This window comes from Megascapheus bottae, chromosome 2 (assembly GCF_031878675.1).
Source record: "Megascapheus bottae isolate mThoBot1 chromosome 2, mThoBot2.hap1, whole genome shotgun sequence".
NCBI lineage: Eukaryota > Metazoa > Chordata > Mammalia > Rodentia > Geomyidae > Megascapheus > Megascapheus bottae.
This window is the reverse complement of record NC_143510.1, coordinates 47,425,510-47,442,957: the sequence shown is the minus strand read 5'-3', so window position 1 is coordinate 47,442,957 and position 17,448 is coordinate 47,425,510. Positions and strand designations below refer to the sequence as shown.

The following is a 17,448-nucleotide window of genomic DNA, read 5'->3' as shown; positions in this document are numbered from 1 at the left end:
TTGAAGCCAGCTTAGGTAGGAAAGTCTGTGAGATTCTTAGCTGGTAAGGACCAGCCTTGAGGAGAAAGCTAAGGGATAGTACCCAGGCCTGAGTAAAGTATAAAGAGAAAAAGGAAGAAGAGGAGAGGAAGAGGAAGAAGGAAGAGAAAAGAAGCAGCAGCAATGGCTCACACCTGTAATCCTAGCTACTCAGGATGCTGAGAGCTGAAAATCTCGGTTCAAAGCCAACCTGGGCAGAAAAGTCTGTGAGACTCTTATCTCCAATAAACTAAAATTTTTACAAAAGGCTGGAAGTGAACCTGTGGCTCAAGTATTAGAGGGCTAGCATGAAGCACAAAGAGGCTCAGGGATAGTGTCCAGTCCCTGAGTTTGAACCCAAGGACCAGCAAAAAACAAAGCAAAACAAAGAAAAAAAACAAGCACTTAAAAGGTTAGACTCAAGGTTTAACAAGAGTGCTTGGCCTAGCAAGAATGAGGAAGGTCCTGAATTCAAATCTCAGTATCACTAAATGAAGAAAAGAATATTTCAATCTCTCTCTCTCTCTCTCTTTCTCTCTCTCTCTCTCTCTGCCCCCCCTCTCTCCCTCCTTTCCTCCCTCCCTCCCTCTCTCCCCTTTCTTACATACTGAGCAAAGTGAACCAAGGGTCTATTTTAGGATTTTGTTTTAAGAAAATGTAATTTGTGAGACTGCCAGTTAATGTACGTAAGTACATTAATCTCTTGAAATAGTGCATTGTAAAAATATTTCTAGAGGGGCCAGGAGTTTGGCCTAGTGGTGGAGTGACTGCCTAGCATACATGAAGACCCAGGTTCAATTCCTCATTGCCATATACTTTAGAAAAAAACTGAGAAAGCCAGGTGCCTGTAATTTTAGCTACTCAGGAGGCTGAGATCTGAGGATCAAGGTTCAAAGCCAGCTCGAGCACAAAAGGACTTGAGACTCTTATCTCCAGTTAACCTCTAGAAAACAAGAAGTGAGGCTTGGCTCTACTGTAGGGTAATAACCTTGAGCTGAAGAGCTTAGGGACAGCGCCCAGGCCCAGTTCAAGCCTCATAACCCACAAAAAAAAAGAAAGGAAGGAAGGAAGAAAGCAAGCAAGCAGAAATAGTAAATAATGCTGTGGCTCAAGTAATAATAGAGCCACACTCAGCATCCTGAGTACCTAGGGTTATAGGCATGAGCCAGTGGTACTACGTATGAGTGTGTGTGCATGTGCACCCATGTGTGAGTTGTGTGTGCATGCTGGTAATGGAGCTTGAATTTCTGACTGCAGTCTGGTGCTTCATGTTTTTTTGTTTGTTTTTTCTGGCATTCACCCCTTGAGCCACACCTCTACTTTGGGCTTTTTAAAATGAGAAATTAGAGACTATCTTGGCATGTATTGAATGCTGCAATGTTCAAATCTCAGCTTCTGATTAATTAGGATTATAGGCTTGAGCCAGGGACACCGGGCTTCCTTTTCTTTTCTTTTCTCTCCCTCTCCCTCTCCCTTGCGCGCACGCGCTCTCTCGCTCTCTCTCTCGCGCTCTCTCTCTCGCTCTCTCTCTCGCTCTCTCTCTCGCTCTCTCTCTCGCTCTCTCTCTCGCTCTCTCTCTCGCTCTCTCTCTCGCTCTCTCTCTCGCTCTCTCTCTCGCTCTCTCTCTCGCTCTCTCTCTCGCTCTCTCGCTCTCTCTCTCGCTCTCTCTCTCGCTCTCTCTCTCGCTCTCTCTCGCGCGCTCTCTCTCTCTCTCTCTCTCTCTCTCTCTCTCTCTCTCTCTCTCTTTCTTTCCTTCTGTCCTACAGCTTTCTCAAGGCTAGTGCTCTACTACTTGAGCCACAGCACCACTTCTGGCTTTTTGTGTGTATGTGGTACCAAGGAATTGAACCTGGGTCTTCATGCATGCTAGACAAGTACTCTTTCCCCTAGGCCCAACTCCCCGCCCCCCTGCCTCACCTTTTTTTAAAAAAATCACTTAAAACATTAATCAAGGAAGTTCCTTAGTGCTTAGCAAATTATATTGAGAAATGATCTTTGGGTTTTCTTTCTTACAGGTTTATTGCCAAACCCTGTGCACTCCGCCTTGGCATTGAGGACAGTAGGTCTGATGCGGAACCCAATGCCATCCTTGAAAAGGTGTTTATATCTATTACTAAGGTAAGTGAAGAAGGGAAAATTAATGTGAAGCGTTGCTCTATAGAGTGAGAAAGGCTAGACAACATGTAAAAGAAAGAAAGGATAACATGAAAGTCTTTTCAAACTCAGTGCCCCTGTGCCCTGCTCTGGAGCATTAATGCTCAAGGCTCACATTCTACCATTTGAACCACAGCTCCACTTCTGGCTTTTTTAGGTGTTAATTGAAGATAAGAATGTTAGAGACAGCTGGGTACTGGTGGCTCATGCCTGTAAACCTGGCAATTCAGGGTGCTGAGATCTGAAGAGTGCTGTACAAAACCAGCATGGGCAGGAAAATCTCTTGAGACTCTTGTCTCCAAATAACCACCAGAAAGCTGGAAGTGGCAGTGTGGCTCTTAGGGGTAGAATGCTAGCCTTAATTTAAAAAAAAAAAAAAAAAAAGCTCAAGGACAGCGCCCAGGCCCCCTAAGTTCAAGTCTCATGAACACAACAGGGAGGTGGGGGTGGGAGAGATTTGAGGATGGTTCAAGTGAGCCACTGTGGTTAGCCTCCCTTAGCCACTCAGCTAGTCACAGGGATTTCCTCAGAGTTTGAAGAGAAGGGGGCATTCTAACTCTGGTATTTTTTTTTTTTTGCTGGTGCTGGGCCTTGAACTCAGGGCCTGAGCACTGTCCTTGGGCTTTCTCAAAGCTAGCCCCTGAGCCACAGCACCACTTCCAGCTTTTTCTACATATGTGGTACTGAGTACTGGAACAAGTCTTCCGTACATGCCAGTCAAGCACTCTACCACTAGGCCAAACTCCCAGCCCTCTAACTCTGGTTTTATATCCACAGAATCCTGATAAGAAAAGGCTGGAGGGCCTGTCAAAGCAACTGGACTGGGATGTCCGAAAAATCCAATGCTGGTTTCGCCATCGGAGGAATCAGGACAAACCCCCAACACTCACTAAATTCTGCGAAAGCATGTAGGTGTCCAGAGGGAGGTAGGGAAGGAGAAAGGGAGGGGATAGGATACAACACATTTCTTTTGGAAATGATTTCCAGTTAGATTAACTGTTGATGAATGTGGAAGGCTAATAATTGTTGTAAATAGGAAAGAAGAGAACTAGGAAACTGGTCATCTTTAGCTTCTTGGTAACATTCTTACAACTATGCTATGTGATTCTATTTTGTTCTTTTGCAAACACACTGAGAGAGAATTCCTATAATTGTACTTAATATACCTAGGTATGTATACCTTTATAGAGCTTGCTCTATCACATTTTTGTGACATATACCTTTTCTTGAAAATGCTTCAACCTACTTAAGTTTTTGCTGATTACTCTTAGAAACAGTATTTTATTAGTCACTGTCATGCAATTAAAAATATTAAGCATTATCATGGAAGAATCCTTTTTTTTTTTTTGGTCCGTTGTGGGACTTGAAGTCTGGTCCTGGTCGCTGTCCCTGAGCTCTTGAGCTCAAGGCTGTCGCTCTACCACTTGAGCCACAGTGCCACTTCCAGTTTTCTGGTGATTAATTGGAGAGAAGAGTCTCATGGACTGTCATGCCCAGGCTAGCTTTCAACTGCAATTCTCAGATCTCAGCTTCCTGAATGGCTGTGATTGCAGGTGTGAGCCACCGGCATCCAGCTTATATGAAGGAATCTTATACAGAAGAAAAATTGATCCAAGTCAATATATACTTGTGGAAATCTGTTTTCAACAGAAGCTGGAAATTAACTCTCTTTTGTTTGATAGGTAATATTTGTCCCTGTGCTGGGAATTTTCATGCTTGTCACTAGTGTCTTATAACCAAATAATTATCTTGATTTCCCTAGCTTAGACTTTCTTTTAGATGGTTATTTGCCTAACCTCTACTTTTGCCCATTTAGGTGGAGATTAACTTTTTATTTCTGTATCTTCTGCTACGGAGTTATATTTCTCTGGTTGGTGAGTTTAAACGTTCTCTGGTCCTCTGATTGGGCTGTCTATCTTTGAAGCGGGGTCTCTATAAATTGCATAAAATGGCCTCAATATCCGAGCCTCATCTTGAGTGCTGGGAATACTGTTGTATGCCAACATGCCCTTTATTTTTCCCTAAGTTTTTCTCATTGATGTTCATTTACCAAGTTTTTATGCTAGTAGATGACCCTGTGTTGTTCTCGTCTTCACTAATCTTATAATTTTATTGTTTTTTTCTGATGAATAATTCTAAAAGAATACCAATTAAATAAAAATAGTACTTAAATGACTTTCAGATCACCTGTCAAAAAAATGTGTTCTTCCAAGGAGAAACAGAATTAACCCGTAAGTGAGTAAAATAGATATTATTCTTAGACAGGCATAGTTTTAACAGTTCAAAGCCAAACAGGGCAGGAAAGTGCAGGAGAGTCTTATCTTCATTTAACCACCACAAAACAAAAAGCGGTACTATGGCTCAAAGTGGTAGAAAGGTAGCCTTGAGCAAAAAAAAGCTCGGGACAGTACCCTGGCCTGAATTCCAACCCCAGTCTGCTACCAAATAAAATTTACTAAGAATATAAAGGATATGAACAATATGATAAGCCAACTTCATCTTACTGACATATATGAAATACTACATTACCCATTGAAGAAAACATGTAATTTTCAAGAGCATATAGAATATTAAGTAAGATAGACCATAAACTGGGCAATAAAATAAGTCTCAGTTAATTTGAAAATATTGAAATGTTACAGAATATAGTTTCTGACTATACTGAATTTCAGTTAGTAACAGTAAGTTAAGGGCCAGGAGTTTGGCCTACTGATAGAGTGCTTGCCTAGCATGCACGAAGATCTGGGTTCGATTCCTCAATACCACATACATAGGAAAAAGCTCAAGTGCTGTGGCTCAAGTGGTAGAGTGCTAGTTTTGAGAAAGCCACAGGACAGTGCCCAGATCCTGAGTTCAAGGCCCAGGACTGACCCAAAAAAAAAACCCAGTAAATTAAATAGAAAATACCTAAATTAAACCTGACTCTGGTGGCTCATACCTTTACTCCTACTCAGGAGGCTGACATCTCAGGATGGCAGTTTGAAGCCATCCCAGGCAAGAAAGTCCATGAAATGTTAACATGGCACTGTGGCTCAAAGTGATAGAGCTCTGACCTTGAGTGAAAGAGTTCAGAGACAGAGCCCAGGCCTGAGTTCAAGCCCTACCATCAACCAAAACCAAAACAATATCTAGAAATTAATGATCTATGGGTAAATTTTTTTAAATCCCATGGAAAAATATAAGATCATTTTAATTGAATGACACGAAAATACAACTTTTGTTTATGAGATGCAAGGTAACTTGTCTATGATAGGAAAGTGTTCTCCCACTGAGCTACATTTTCTTTTCTTTTTTTTTTGGCCAATCCTGGGCTTGAGCTCAGGGCCTGAGCACTGTCCTTGGACTTTCTCAAGGCTAGAGCTCTACCACTTGAGCCTCAGCACCACTTCTGGCTTTTTTCTATGTATGTGGTACCAAGGAATCGAACCCGGGTCTTCATGCGTGCTAGGCAAGCACTTTAACCACTAGGCCAAACTCCCGGCCCTGAGCTACATTTTCATCCCACACTTACAGCCTTTGGTGTTTATTTCTTTTTTTTGTATTTTATTGTTGGGTTAACATTTAAAGGGGTTACAGTTACATTTGTCCGATAGTGGGTACATTAATTCTTGAACATTGATACCCCTTCTTATGTTTCTGTCCCACTTTCCACTCCCTCCCTGGTGTTTATTCTTGGAAAGAGGAAAGATTAGCTGGGTATGGTGGTCCAAACCTATAATCCCAATGCCCACTTAGCAGAGGCAAGAGGATACTTGTGTTTTAGGAAGCCCAAGCAAAGTTAGTAAGAGTTGTTTTTTTGGTTTTTTGGGTTTTTTTGCCAGCCCTGGGCTTGAGCTTAGGATCCGAGCCCTGTCCTTGACTTTCTCAAGGCTGGAGCTCTACCACTTGAGTCTCAGCACCATTTCTGGCTTTTTTCTATGTATGAAGTACTGAGGAATCGAACCCTGGTCTTTGTGTATGCCAAGCAAACACTCTACCACTAGGCCAAACTCCCGGCCCTTTTTTTTTTTAAGGTCATGGGGACTGAACTCTGGGCCTGGGTGCTATCCCTGAAATCTTCAGCTCAAGGCTACCACTCTACCACTTAAGCCGCAGTGCCACTTCCTTAGTTATATCTCAAAAAGTAAAAACAAGCCAGGCCTGGTGGCTCACACCGTAATCCCAGCTTCTCAGGAAGCTGAGATCTAAAGATCGCAGTTCAAAGCCAGCCCAGCCCATGAACTAAAGTCCATGACACTCTTATCTCCAATTAACTACTAGAAAACCGAAAATGATGCTGTGGCTTAAGGGGTAGGTTGGAAGCCTTGAGCTGAAGAAGTCAGGGACAGCGCCTAGGTTGAGTTCAAGCCCCATGACCCCCCCACACACACACACACAAAATCCGAAAACTAAAAATGAAAGGACTGGAGGTGTAACTCTGGTGGTAGTATACTTGCATAGCATGATCAGGCCCTGAGTTCGATCTCTAAAACCTGGAGGAAAAAGAAAGGCTTAGTATCTAGAAAGTAAGAGACTATAAATTCTCCAGAAAGAAATACAGACAAGTAAGAGAAAGGGTCTCTGACCATAGCTTAAGAGGTAGAAGTCTTGGGTTCAATATAATACCCAATTCTGTGGTTCTTCCCCCCCCCCCATTTTTCTTTTGGGTGGGTGGTGGGGCTTGAACTTGGCCTGGGTGCTATTCTTGAGCTCTTCAGCTTAGGGGTACCACCCTAACTCTGGGTCTGGGCATTGTCCCTGAGCTCTTCAACTCAAGGCTACTGCCCTATCCTTGAGCCAAGCCCCACTTCCCATTTTCTAGAGGATAATTGGAGATAAGAGTCTCAGGTTCTTTTGTGCTGGGGCTGGCTTTGAACCTTGATCTTCAAATCTCAGCCTCCTGAGTAGCTAGGATTACAGGTGTGAGCCACTTCCCAGCCTCTTCCCCCCCCCACACACCCATTTTTATTTATCTATTCATGTATTTATTGATTTATTTTTCTAGTCCTGGACTTGAACTCAGGGCCTGGGAGTTTGTTTACTCAAAGCTACTCCTCTACCACTTGAGCCCAGATCCACTTCTGGCGTTTTGGTGGTTAACTGGAAATAAGTCTCACAGTCTTTCTTGTCTGGGCTGGCTTTGATATCAGCTTCCTGAGTAGCTAGGATTTCAAGCATGAGCCACTGGCAACTGACCCAAAATTTGTTTTGACAAAGTTAAATATTGGTTCTTTTAAATGAGTGGTTAACATCGATAAGCTCTATACTGAGTGTGGTATAGTCTTCCCAACCCTAGCACTCTAGAGGCTGGGGTAGAAAGAGTGCCTTGCCAGCCTCAGCTACAGAATTATCTCAAAACAAAATAAAAAAGTAGGAGCTGGTGGCTCTTGACTTTAATCCTAGTTACACAGGAGACTAGTCAGAGCCAGCCTGAGTGGGACAGTCCCTGAGACTATTATGTACAATTGAGCACCTGGAAGTAGAGTTGTCAGTTCAGCCTCCAGAACTGGCATTAAAAACCAGCAACAACAAAAACAAACAAAATAAAAACCCTTTCTGCTGGGCACCTGAGTCAGTGACTCGTGCCTAAAATCCACCTACTTTGGAGACCTAGATTTGAGGATTGCTATTTGAAGCCAGCCTGGGTAAGAAAGTCCAGGAGACTCTTATCTCCTAATAAATGACTTCTCCCCACCTTCACCCCCACCTCAAAAAAAAAAGAAAGAAAGAAAGCCAGAAGTGGAGCTGCTACTCAAGTAGTGGACTGCTAGCCTTGAACCATAAAAAAGCTCAGGGAGCTGGGCACTGGGCACTCGTGCCTGTTATCTAGCTACTCGAGAGACTGAGATCTGAGGATCATGGTTTAAAGGCAGCCCAGGCAGAAAAGTCAGTGAGACTCTTAATTCCAATAAACTACTCAGAAAAAGCTAGAAGTAGCACTGTGGTTCAAGTGGTAGAGGAGTATCCTTGAGCATAGAGAGGCTCAGGGAGGGTGCCGAGGTTCAGAGTTTAAGCCCCAGTACCAGTACCAGCACAGTGTTGGGCTGGGAGTTTGGCCTAGTGGTAGGTTACTTGTCTAGCATGCACGAAGACCCAGGCTCAATTCTTTTGTATCATATACAAAGAAAAATCTGGAAATGGTGCTATAAGCTCAAGGACAGTGCCAAAGCCCTGAGTTCAAGCCACAGGAACAGGGGGGAAAAAAGAAAAACAGGAAAAAAAAAAAAAAAAAGCTGGGCACAGTGTAATCTTAACTACTCAGGAGGCTGAGATCTGAGGATCAAGGTTCAAAGCCAGACTGGACAATACAAAGCCAAGAGACTCTTATCTCCAATTAACCTCTGGAAAACAGGAAGTGGGGCTTGGCTCAAGGGTTGCATGGTAGCCTTGAGCTGAAGAGCTCAGGGACAGTGCCCAAGGCCGAGTTCAAGACCCATAGCCCACAAAACCCTCCCCCCCCCCAAAAAAAAAAGTAGTGGTATGGTATAGTGAAACAAGAAAAATTGACAGATTTATTAAAGAACATAATTATAATACCTTTAGAGATTATTGCTTTCAAATTTTGAATACAGTGAATCATTGTCTATTTCTATATCCCAGGTAGTGAAGTTTCCCATAACTAAAGTGTTTTACTGGTGCTTATATGAGGCTTAGTTTTTTTCTATTTATAATGTTTTTCTTGTTCTTGTTTTAAGAAGGTCTTACTTCTGGGTGTGTAAGTAGCTTACATCTGTAAGCCTACCTACTTTGTAGGCTGAGATCTAAGGATTTGTGATTCAAAGCCAACCCAGGCAGGAAAGTCTATGAGATTCTTTTCTCTAATAAATCACCAAAAAGTCAGAAGTGGAGCTATGTCTCAAGTGGTAGTGCACCAGCCTTGAGTGAAAAAGCTAAGGGATAACACCCAGGCCTGGAGTTTAAGCCCTAATAGCAGCTTGGGGGTCAAGAGGGAGGAGATGAAATCAAACAAGCACTTACTGCAGAACTAGAATTGTAAATTTATACTATTATGCCTAACTTAATGCTCTTGCAGAAGAAAAGTCTTAACTACTAACTGATATAAAAAAAAAACTCTATCTCGCCAGGCTGGTGGCTCCCAACTAATCCTAACTGAGAGAGGAGGGAGGCTGAGATCTGAGCATTTTGGGAGGCTGAGATCTGAGTATTGCTGTTCAAAGCCTGCCTGGGCACTAAAGTCCTGGAGACTCTTATCTCCAATTAACCACCAGAAATTGGAAGTGGTGCTGTGGCTTAAAGGGTAGGGTGTAGCCTTGAGCTGAAGAGCTCTGAGACAACGCCTAGGCCCAGATGGACCCCAGAAAAGGGTGGGGGAGGGGAGCGGGCAGGAATTTGGCCTAGTAGTAGAGTGCTTGCCTAGCATGCACGAAGACCTGGGTTTGATTCCTTGTTACTACCTACATAGAAAAAGCCAGAAGTGGTACTGTGGCTCAAGTGGCAGAGCACTAACCTTGAGAAAGCCCAAGGACAGTGCTCCAGCCCTCAGTTCAAGCCCCAGGACTGGCAAAAAAAAATTAAAAAGATAAAATTATCAAGGGAGATGGAGATTCTTTTCTTTTGCCTATAACCTAGAGAGATTATACAATTTAGATATTGAAGCAAATTATATGACTGAAAATTAACCTGAAATATCTGGGATTTTGTAGTCACCTTGGTTCTGGGATACCCGAAAGTGCTGGCATGGCTATCCTTATCAGGTAGGATTTGAATTATTTCATGATGGGTGGTGTGTGTGTGTGTGTGTTAAGGTACATTTCTTCAATGTTCTTGAGGAAATTAGGGTCTGAGTCAGTTCATTTAAGTCATATATTCAGACATTTCTAACCGAATCTAATGAGTTTAATTCCTAGTTCCCCATTATATGTACCTTAATTGTGCCAGAGAGGGTTCCTTTGTTTCGAGGGCTGCATGGAATCTCCTGAAGAGTATATACTAGAATAATGTCAGCCAGGTGCTGGTGTCTCATACCTGTAATCCTAGGCTGAGATCTAAGGATTGCAGTTCAGAGCCAACAGGGGCAAGAAAATTTATTTCCAATTAATTACTACAAGGTTAGATTTAGGGTTGAGGCTCAAAGTGGTAGAGTTCTAGCCTTCAGCAAAGAGGCTCAGGGACAGTGCCCAGGCCCAGAGTTCAAGCCCCAGGACTGGTACAAAAAAGAAAAATAAAAGTAGCTCAAATTTGAGAGAAACAGCCAAACAAAAGCACAAGACCTTGAGCTCAAGCCCCGTTAAAAAAAAAGAGAGAGAGAGGGGGGCTGGGAATTTGGCCTAGTGGTAAGAATGCTTGCCTAGCATGCACAAAGACCCGAGTTTGATTCCTCAGCACCCCACATACATAGAAAAAGCCAGAAGTGGTGGTGTGGCTCAAGTGGTAGAGTGCTAGCCTTGAGAAAGCCCAAGGACAATACTCAGGCCCTAAGCTTAAGCCACAGGACTGGCAAAAGAGAAGGGGGGAGGGGGAGGGACAGGGAGAAATGCCGAAGGAGAAGTATATTATATAGGGGTGTTAATCCTCTAAGACCAGGAAAATTGCCTAGATGAAGTACATCTATGTTAAACTGATTTTTTAACTGCTGTTTTTTCCCTTCCAGCCCCTCTCAAGAGGTCTCTTTTACTATTACATCATGGAATTGGCTTTCTATTGGTCTCTTATGTTTTCTCAATTTATAGATATTAAAAGAAAGGTAAGGATGTCAGCAACTTCATCTCCTTTCTAGCCCGCACTATTACTACCATTGTGATAGTACATTCTCTTCCCTTACTAAGGAACATAAATGACAGGGAAAGTAGGTATGGTGGGACTACTAGCAATTTGTAATGTTCTCAGAATGAAGCTACCACTAGGACAAACTCCCGACCCTCCCCCCCCCAAATTTTTTTTTTTAATCTAGAGTTTGCTGGGTACTGTGGCTCACTCCAGTCCTGGCTTTTTTGTTAGTTGATTGGAGATAAAAGAGTCTCATAGACTTTCTTGCCCAGACTAGCTTTCAACTATGACCTTCAGATCTCAGCCTCGTTAATAGCTAGGATAATAGGTATGAGCCACCAGTACCTGGCAGGAATGTCTAGTTTTTCTGTCCCAATGTCACCTGTGAAGTTATTCCCTGAGTCAGTTCAACATCCATCTCATTTTGTGCTGTAAGCTATAGTTAGCCATTGACGTAGAGACTGTTGGGTTAACATGCTAGGCAACACTCCCCAAAGGAGAGTCTTAACGGAAATGTAAGTGGCTAAGATCCCCAGAGAGGGCCAAGAGTGTAGCCTAGTGGTAGAGTGTTTGCCTAGCATGCACAAAGCCTTAGGTTCGATTCCTTGCTACCACATAATCAGCAAAAAAAAAAAAAAAAAAGAAATGGCATTGTGGCTCAAGTGGCAGAGCACTAGCCCCAGGACTGGCAAAACAATCCCCAGAAAATGATTTGAAGCATTGGCTTAGCTAACATTTCTGCAGCCTTGCCGTTTCCTGAATTTCTATGTGCATTTCTTTCTAGGACTTCCTGATTATGTTTGTGCATCATTTGGCCACCATTGGGCTTATTACCTTCTCCTATATAAACAACATGGTTCGGGTGGGAACACTGGTCCTGTGTCTACACGATTCCTCAGACTTCTGGCTGGAAGTAAGAATCCAACTCTGCTTTCCTCATTATTCTTTTCTAAGAACTACTTTCTCCCCAACTCAATTTCTGTCTTCCTTTGTCCAGGCTGCCAAGTTGGCCAATTACGCCAAGTATCAGCGGCTCTGTGACACCCTTTTTGTGATCTTCAGTGCAGTGTTTATGGTTTCCCGTCTAGTATTCTTTCCACTCTGGTAAGTGCTAGGGCTATGGAACTGTGGTAATTATGTAGCTAATGTTACTTTTTTTTTTACTTTTCCAAGTCAGTTTTTCTGTTTTGCTCATGCTTTTCCCTTGGCCTAAGCTGACCATTGATGGACTCGTATATGTCATTTGGCGTTGGATTCCCTGATTCATCTCTATTTGCATTCTTCATTTGGCTCCTCAGAAATTCTCTTTTTTTTTGTCATAGGGCTTGACCTCTGGGCCTGGGTATTGTCCCTGAGCTCTTTGGCTCAAGGCTAGCGCATTTCTACCACTTTGAGCCATAGCCCAACTTCCAGTTTTCTGGTGGTTAATAGAGAGAAGAGTATCTTACACACTTTATTTTCTTTCTTTCTTCTTTTTTTTTTTTTTTTTGGCCAGACCTGGGCTTAGGCTCAGGGTCTGAGCACTGTCCTTAGATTTTTCTCAAGGGTAGAGCTGTACTACTTGAGTCATAACACCACTTCTGGCTTTTTTTTTCTATGTATGTGGTACCAAGGAATTGAACCTGGGTCTTTGTGCGTGCTAGGTAAGCACTCTATCACTAGGCCAAACTCCTGGCCCCCTTATACACTTTCTTACCCAGGCTGGCCTTGATCTTTGATCTCAGATCTCAGCCTCCTGAGTTGTAAGGATTATAGGTATAAACCTCTAGTACCTGGCTTACTCTGAAATTCTTGTTTTTTATTTTTGTTGGCTGTGGGGCTTGGACTCTGGCCTTGGCTCTGTCCCTGAGCTCTTCAGCTCAAGGCTATTGCCCTACCTCTGGAGCCATAGCTCTACTTCTGCCTTTCTAGTAGTTAATTGAAGATAAGAGTTTCATGGACTTTAGTGTCCTGGGCTACCTTTGAACTGTAATCCTCAGATCTCAGTCTCCTGAGTAGCTAGGATTACAGTCATGAGCTAGTGTGTCCAGTTTTTATTTTTTGTTTTTGTTTTTTAATTGGTTGTGGGGCTTGAACTCTGAGCCTGGGCTCTACCATTTGAGCCAAAGTTTTTTCTGTGTGTGTGGTACCAAGGAATGGAACCCAGGGCTTCATACATGTCAAGCAGGCACTCTGCCACTAGGCCCTGTGATAAATATTTTAATCATTCCTAAAATTAGAGTACAACAGGGCTGGAAAGTTGGCTTAGCAATAGAATATGAGTGCTTGCATAGCATACAATGAAGCCCAGGGTTTGATTCCGCAGCACCCCATAAATAGAAAAGGCCAGAAGTGGCACAGTGGCTCAAGTGGTAGAGTGCTAGCCTTGAGCAAAAAGAAGCTCAGGGACAGTGCTCAGGCTCTTAAGTTCAAGCCAGAGGACTGCCGCCCCCCCCCCCCAAAAAAAAGGTTATAGTACAACAGCTGTCCCCGTTGCGTTGCAGCTGTACATAGAGGTAATTCATATTATAATATATTCCATCAGTAAAGTTCCTATCCCATAAGTTCCTTCTTTTTATTCTTTTTCTACTGTGGATGATTTCTCTGAATTTGAGCTAACAGTATAGACAAGAAACACATAGAACTCTATATTCCAGAGAACTCATCTTTATTCTTTTCTGCCTAGCTTTTATTCTAGAATTAACTTTTTTTACCTCCCTCTTCTAGGATTCTAAACACAACCCTCTTGGAAAGTTGGGAGATAATTGGGCCATTTCCTTCCTGGTGGTTCTTCAATGGCCTTCTCGTGGTCCTACAAGTTCTGCACATCATCTGGTCATATCTAATTGCACGAATTGCTCTCAAAGCCTTGATCCAAGGAAAGGTGAGAAAGAAGGAAGGCTTCTTTGGGCTGTGTGGAAAAATGGGTCCTCTCTCCTCTCTCTCTCTCTCTCTCTCTCTCTCTCTCTCTCTCACTCTCACTCTTCCTTTCCCTCTCTCTCCTCCTTCCCCCCTTCCCTTCCCTCCCTCCCTCAGTCCTTCCTCTTTTCCTTTTCTTCATATCCCCCTTCCTCTCTGTCTCATTTTTTTGGTCTTATGAGCCCTGACTACATAAGTTAGCTTGGGGCTCCATGGTTTTTTGCCTTGAATATGAGTGTTTAGCCTCTTAATGTATGACTTGGATGGGGAAAGGAGGAATCTAGCACCTTTTAGTCTCTGAAGAATGACTGGTAAGCCAGGTGCTGGTGGCTCATGCCTATAATCTAGCTAGCTACTGAGGAAGCTGAGGTCTGAGGATCATGATTTGAAGCCAACCCTTGGCAGAAGTCAGTGAGACTCTTATATCCAATAAACTACTCAGGAAAAAAGCTGGAAGTGGTGCAGTGGCTCATGTGATAGAGCACTTGCCTTGAGCAAAGAGAGGCTCAGAGACAGTGCCCCAGGCCCAGAAATCAAGCCCCACAACCAACCACCCCCCCTCAAAAAAAGACTATTAAATGAGTTAGGGTTAGGAGTAAGAAGTAACTTACACTGTTTCCAACCCCTTATCTGTCTGTTTCAATGCACCTCATGTTTTTAGTTTTAACATCAGAGCCTTTTTTTCCCCAAAGAAAATCATATGTAGAGCCTCAATGTATAAATCATATGTAGAGCATATTGTTGGACTGCCTAGAAGTTTTAGGGTAGTTCACACGCTACTTCAGGGTGTACAGACTGTGATACTCAAAATAATGCTTCTATGAGGAAGTAAGTCCCTATTTTACCCCACTGTTGCATGAAGCAAGAGTCTCAAGTAAATGGATGGTTAATGTTTCTATTTCCTGTTGATCTTAGGCCAAGAAATCCAAAACACAAAGGGAAGTGCTTCCTCTTCTTGATGGGATGCTCACTTGCTTTCAGGCATTCTACTAGGCATTCCATCAGCCCTGACAGATACTATCTAATGATAAAACTTAAAATTGGAGCAGTCAGATTGTAGAGAGCCTTCAGATGGGATGGGCTCTGCTGGAGGTGTTTCTAGACAAAACAAATGGAATGTCATCTAGGTGTTTATGACTTCTGTAGCATTGTTCTTTTTGGCTCCCGTTAGTTTCAGATCTTTCTCTGTGCGCCTGTGCATCCTGCTGTAGCTACTGGATATCTCTGTTCTCCCCTGCTTTTCTTTCCTGACCAGGTGACCTACCCAGGAAGAATCAGACCCAGACTCTGTACTCTCCATTCTTTTCTCACCTCCTTCCTTTTTTCTATGCCTGGTGAGAGCTGGACAGTTTCATCTCTTGCATGTAAGTGTATCTGTACTGCTGGTGTTAGGGAAGCATGTCTGCCTGAGTATGTTTGTCTTCCTTCCTGCTGTCCTTTCTGTTCCCCTTGTTTCACAGCATGCCCTTTTTCCTGATCCAGTGGGACTATTGTTGATGGGAGCTGAAGTTGCAAGATCTTTTTTTTTTTTTAAAAGCCAAGTTATCTGCTTTTCTTACTAAATCTTTATAAAATTTTTTTACATTTGAGTCTGCCTTACCTCAAATCTAAAGACAGTCTGCCCTCTGGTGGAAATTTCCTAAAGCTCAGGTAGTTACGTCATCTCAGTTCTGGAGGTCAGCAGCCACAGTAGAATCCTTGTAGGACTAAAGCTCAGGGATAGCCCCCAAACCCTGGGTTCAAGCCCACAATGAAGGGAGAAAACTCTCTAATTTCAACTCTTGAAAACACAAAACTGAAAATACCTTGGTAAAAGGTAATGATTCACAGATGGTAGAATCATTGTAACTAGGATTCTATTCTTATTGGTAAACTTACTGTTTTTAACTGCACTATGTGTCTTGGGTATGCTAAAGTTTCAAAAGAGAAGTAATTACTGGGAAAGGAGATCAGGAAATAATGTCAATATGGGGCCAGAAGTGTGGCCCAGAGGTAGAGTGCTTCCCTAGCATTCATGAAGCCCTGGTTTCATTCCTCAGTGCCCGCATATACAGAAAAAGCCGGAAGTGGTGCTGTGGCTCAAGTAGAGCACGAGCCTTGAGAAAGCTCAAGAACACTGCCCAGGCCCTGAGTTCAAGCCCCAGGACTGGCAAATCTAAAAAAGAAAAAAATTATGTCATAGCTGTGCTTGGGAATAGTAATATCACTGAAAAACGGAGGATAACCAATACAATAACTAGAGTTTTCTTTAAACCTAAATTAGGATTCAGTGAGTGATGTCACTTCTCTTCAGCTAGACCTACAGATATATCCATTCTCTAAAAGTAGATTCTAATGATATAAAACAGAATCAGAGATAGAGAGGAAAAATGGGGGTTCTATGAGTTTAGTCTACCTTATGATTCTTTGAATAAAAGTTCTGTATTCACTTTTCTGCCTTTGCTTCCAACCCACCCAGGTGTCTAAGGATGATCGCAGTGATGTAGAAAGCAGCTCAGAGGAAGAAGATGAGGCTAAGAACACAAAAGGCCTCTCTGGCAGTAGCTCTGGCAACGGTGCCAATTGTATAAATGGCCACCTTGGAGACAGCTATTGGGCTGAAGAGTAACGAGGCCCGGGAACTGAGCACACACAGACTTGTAGGGCTGCTAGCAACCTACTTCTCTGGGGCCTCTCCACAGCTGCCCTCCTGTGACTAGAGGGACTGCAAGGCACTGAGGAGACCAAAGAAACAAATACTCTTTTAAAAAACCAAACAAAAAAACCTGTCATTTTGTATTTAATGCCCTCCAAATCCTTTCAGTAATGTTATTTGCTTTGTGTGTGTTTGTGTATGCATTTGCGCATGTGCATTTGTGCATATGCATGGGGTTTATCACCTAGATTGTGACATGGCTGTGGACTGAGACCACTAGCCCATGCCTAGTTTCTTTTGAATCCACTAGCCAAACCAGATTTGGCTGCCTTTTGAATTATGCTGTCTCCAGACTGTCTCCTCCCTTGTAGCCTATGGCATCTGAGACTGAACTCCTGGGCCATCTGAATGAAGCGAATAGGTTCAGCTCCAAGTTTCTACACTGTTCCTCTTTTGGAACAGGAAGGACTATTTCATACTGTCAAGCTGTTTAAAAACAGAACCTTGGGCCGGGCGCTGGTGGCTCATACCTGTAATCCTAGCTACTCAGGAAACTGAGATCTGAGGATTGTGGTTCAAAGCCAGCCTAGGCACAAAAGTCCATGAACTCTTAATCTCCAAATAACCACCAGAAAACCGGAAGTGGAGCTGCAGCTCAAATAGTAGAGCAGTAGCCTTGAGGTGAAGAGCTCAGGAACAGGGCCCAGGCCCCAGATTTCAAGCCCCACGACGGATAAAAAAGAACAGAACCTTGGATGGATGGCCAGGATCCCTGTGGTCCCTAGCTTATACTCTTCCGACCACCTAATGGTGACGGGACAGCTCAAACCTGCTCTTTACTCCGTGGTACGTAGGGAGGGGGTAAATGTGAGGATAGGCTGAGGGCCAGAATACAACAGCCACTGGGTGAGCTGTTAATGGTTTTATATTCTTGTTTACTCTTCTGTGATTAAAGTGCTTCAACCCTCCTGTACTATCTGCGCCTCTTTATAGTGACTCTTATCACTAACTTTCTGAATTCACAAAGTGAAGTTTTG

The 17,448-nt window shown here is 43.1% G+C and overlaps 1 protein-coding gene across 2 annotated transcripts in view; it reads left to right on the top strand.

The window, feature by feature from the left end:
• The window catches only part of Cers5 (ceramide synthase 5), a 30,578-nt gene extending 13,612 nt beyond the window's left edge, over positions 1 to 16,966 (top strand). The window contains exons 2-11 of one of the 2 annotated variants that reach the window (XM_090325605.1): positions 2,034 to 2,136; positions 2,950 to 3,080; positions 3,989 to 4,046; positions 9,816 to 9,866; positions 10,763 to 10,855; positions 11,663 to 11,791; positions 11,876 to 11,982; positions 13,585 to 13,741; positions 15,032 to 15,140; positions 16,235 to 16,324. In XM_090325605.1, coding sequence (XP_090181731.1) covers positions 2,034 to 2,136; positions 2,950 to 3,080; positions 3,989 to 4,046; positions 9,816 to 9,866; positions 10,763 to 10,855; positions 11,663 to 11,791; positions 11,876 to 11,982; positions 13,585 to 13,741; positions 15,032 to 15,140; positions 16,235 to 16,242 — 946 coding nt within the window. In that variant the 3' untranslated portion in view covers positions 16,243 to 16,324. Of the gene's footprint in view, positions 1 to 2,033; positions 2,137 to 2,949; positions 3,081 to 3,988; positions 4,047 to 9,815; positions 9,867 to 10,762; positions 10,856 to 11,662; positions 11,792 to 11,875; positions 11,983 to 13,584; positions 13,742 to 15,031; positions 15,141 to 16,234 lie in introns of both variants that reach the window. The other variant, XM_090325597.1, reaches the window with a different exon arrangement.
• Positions 16,967 to 17,448: the final 482 nt, after the last annotated feature.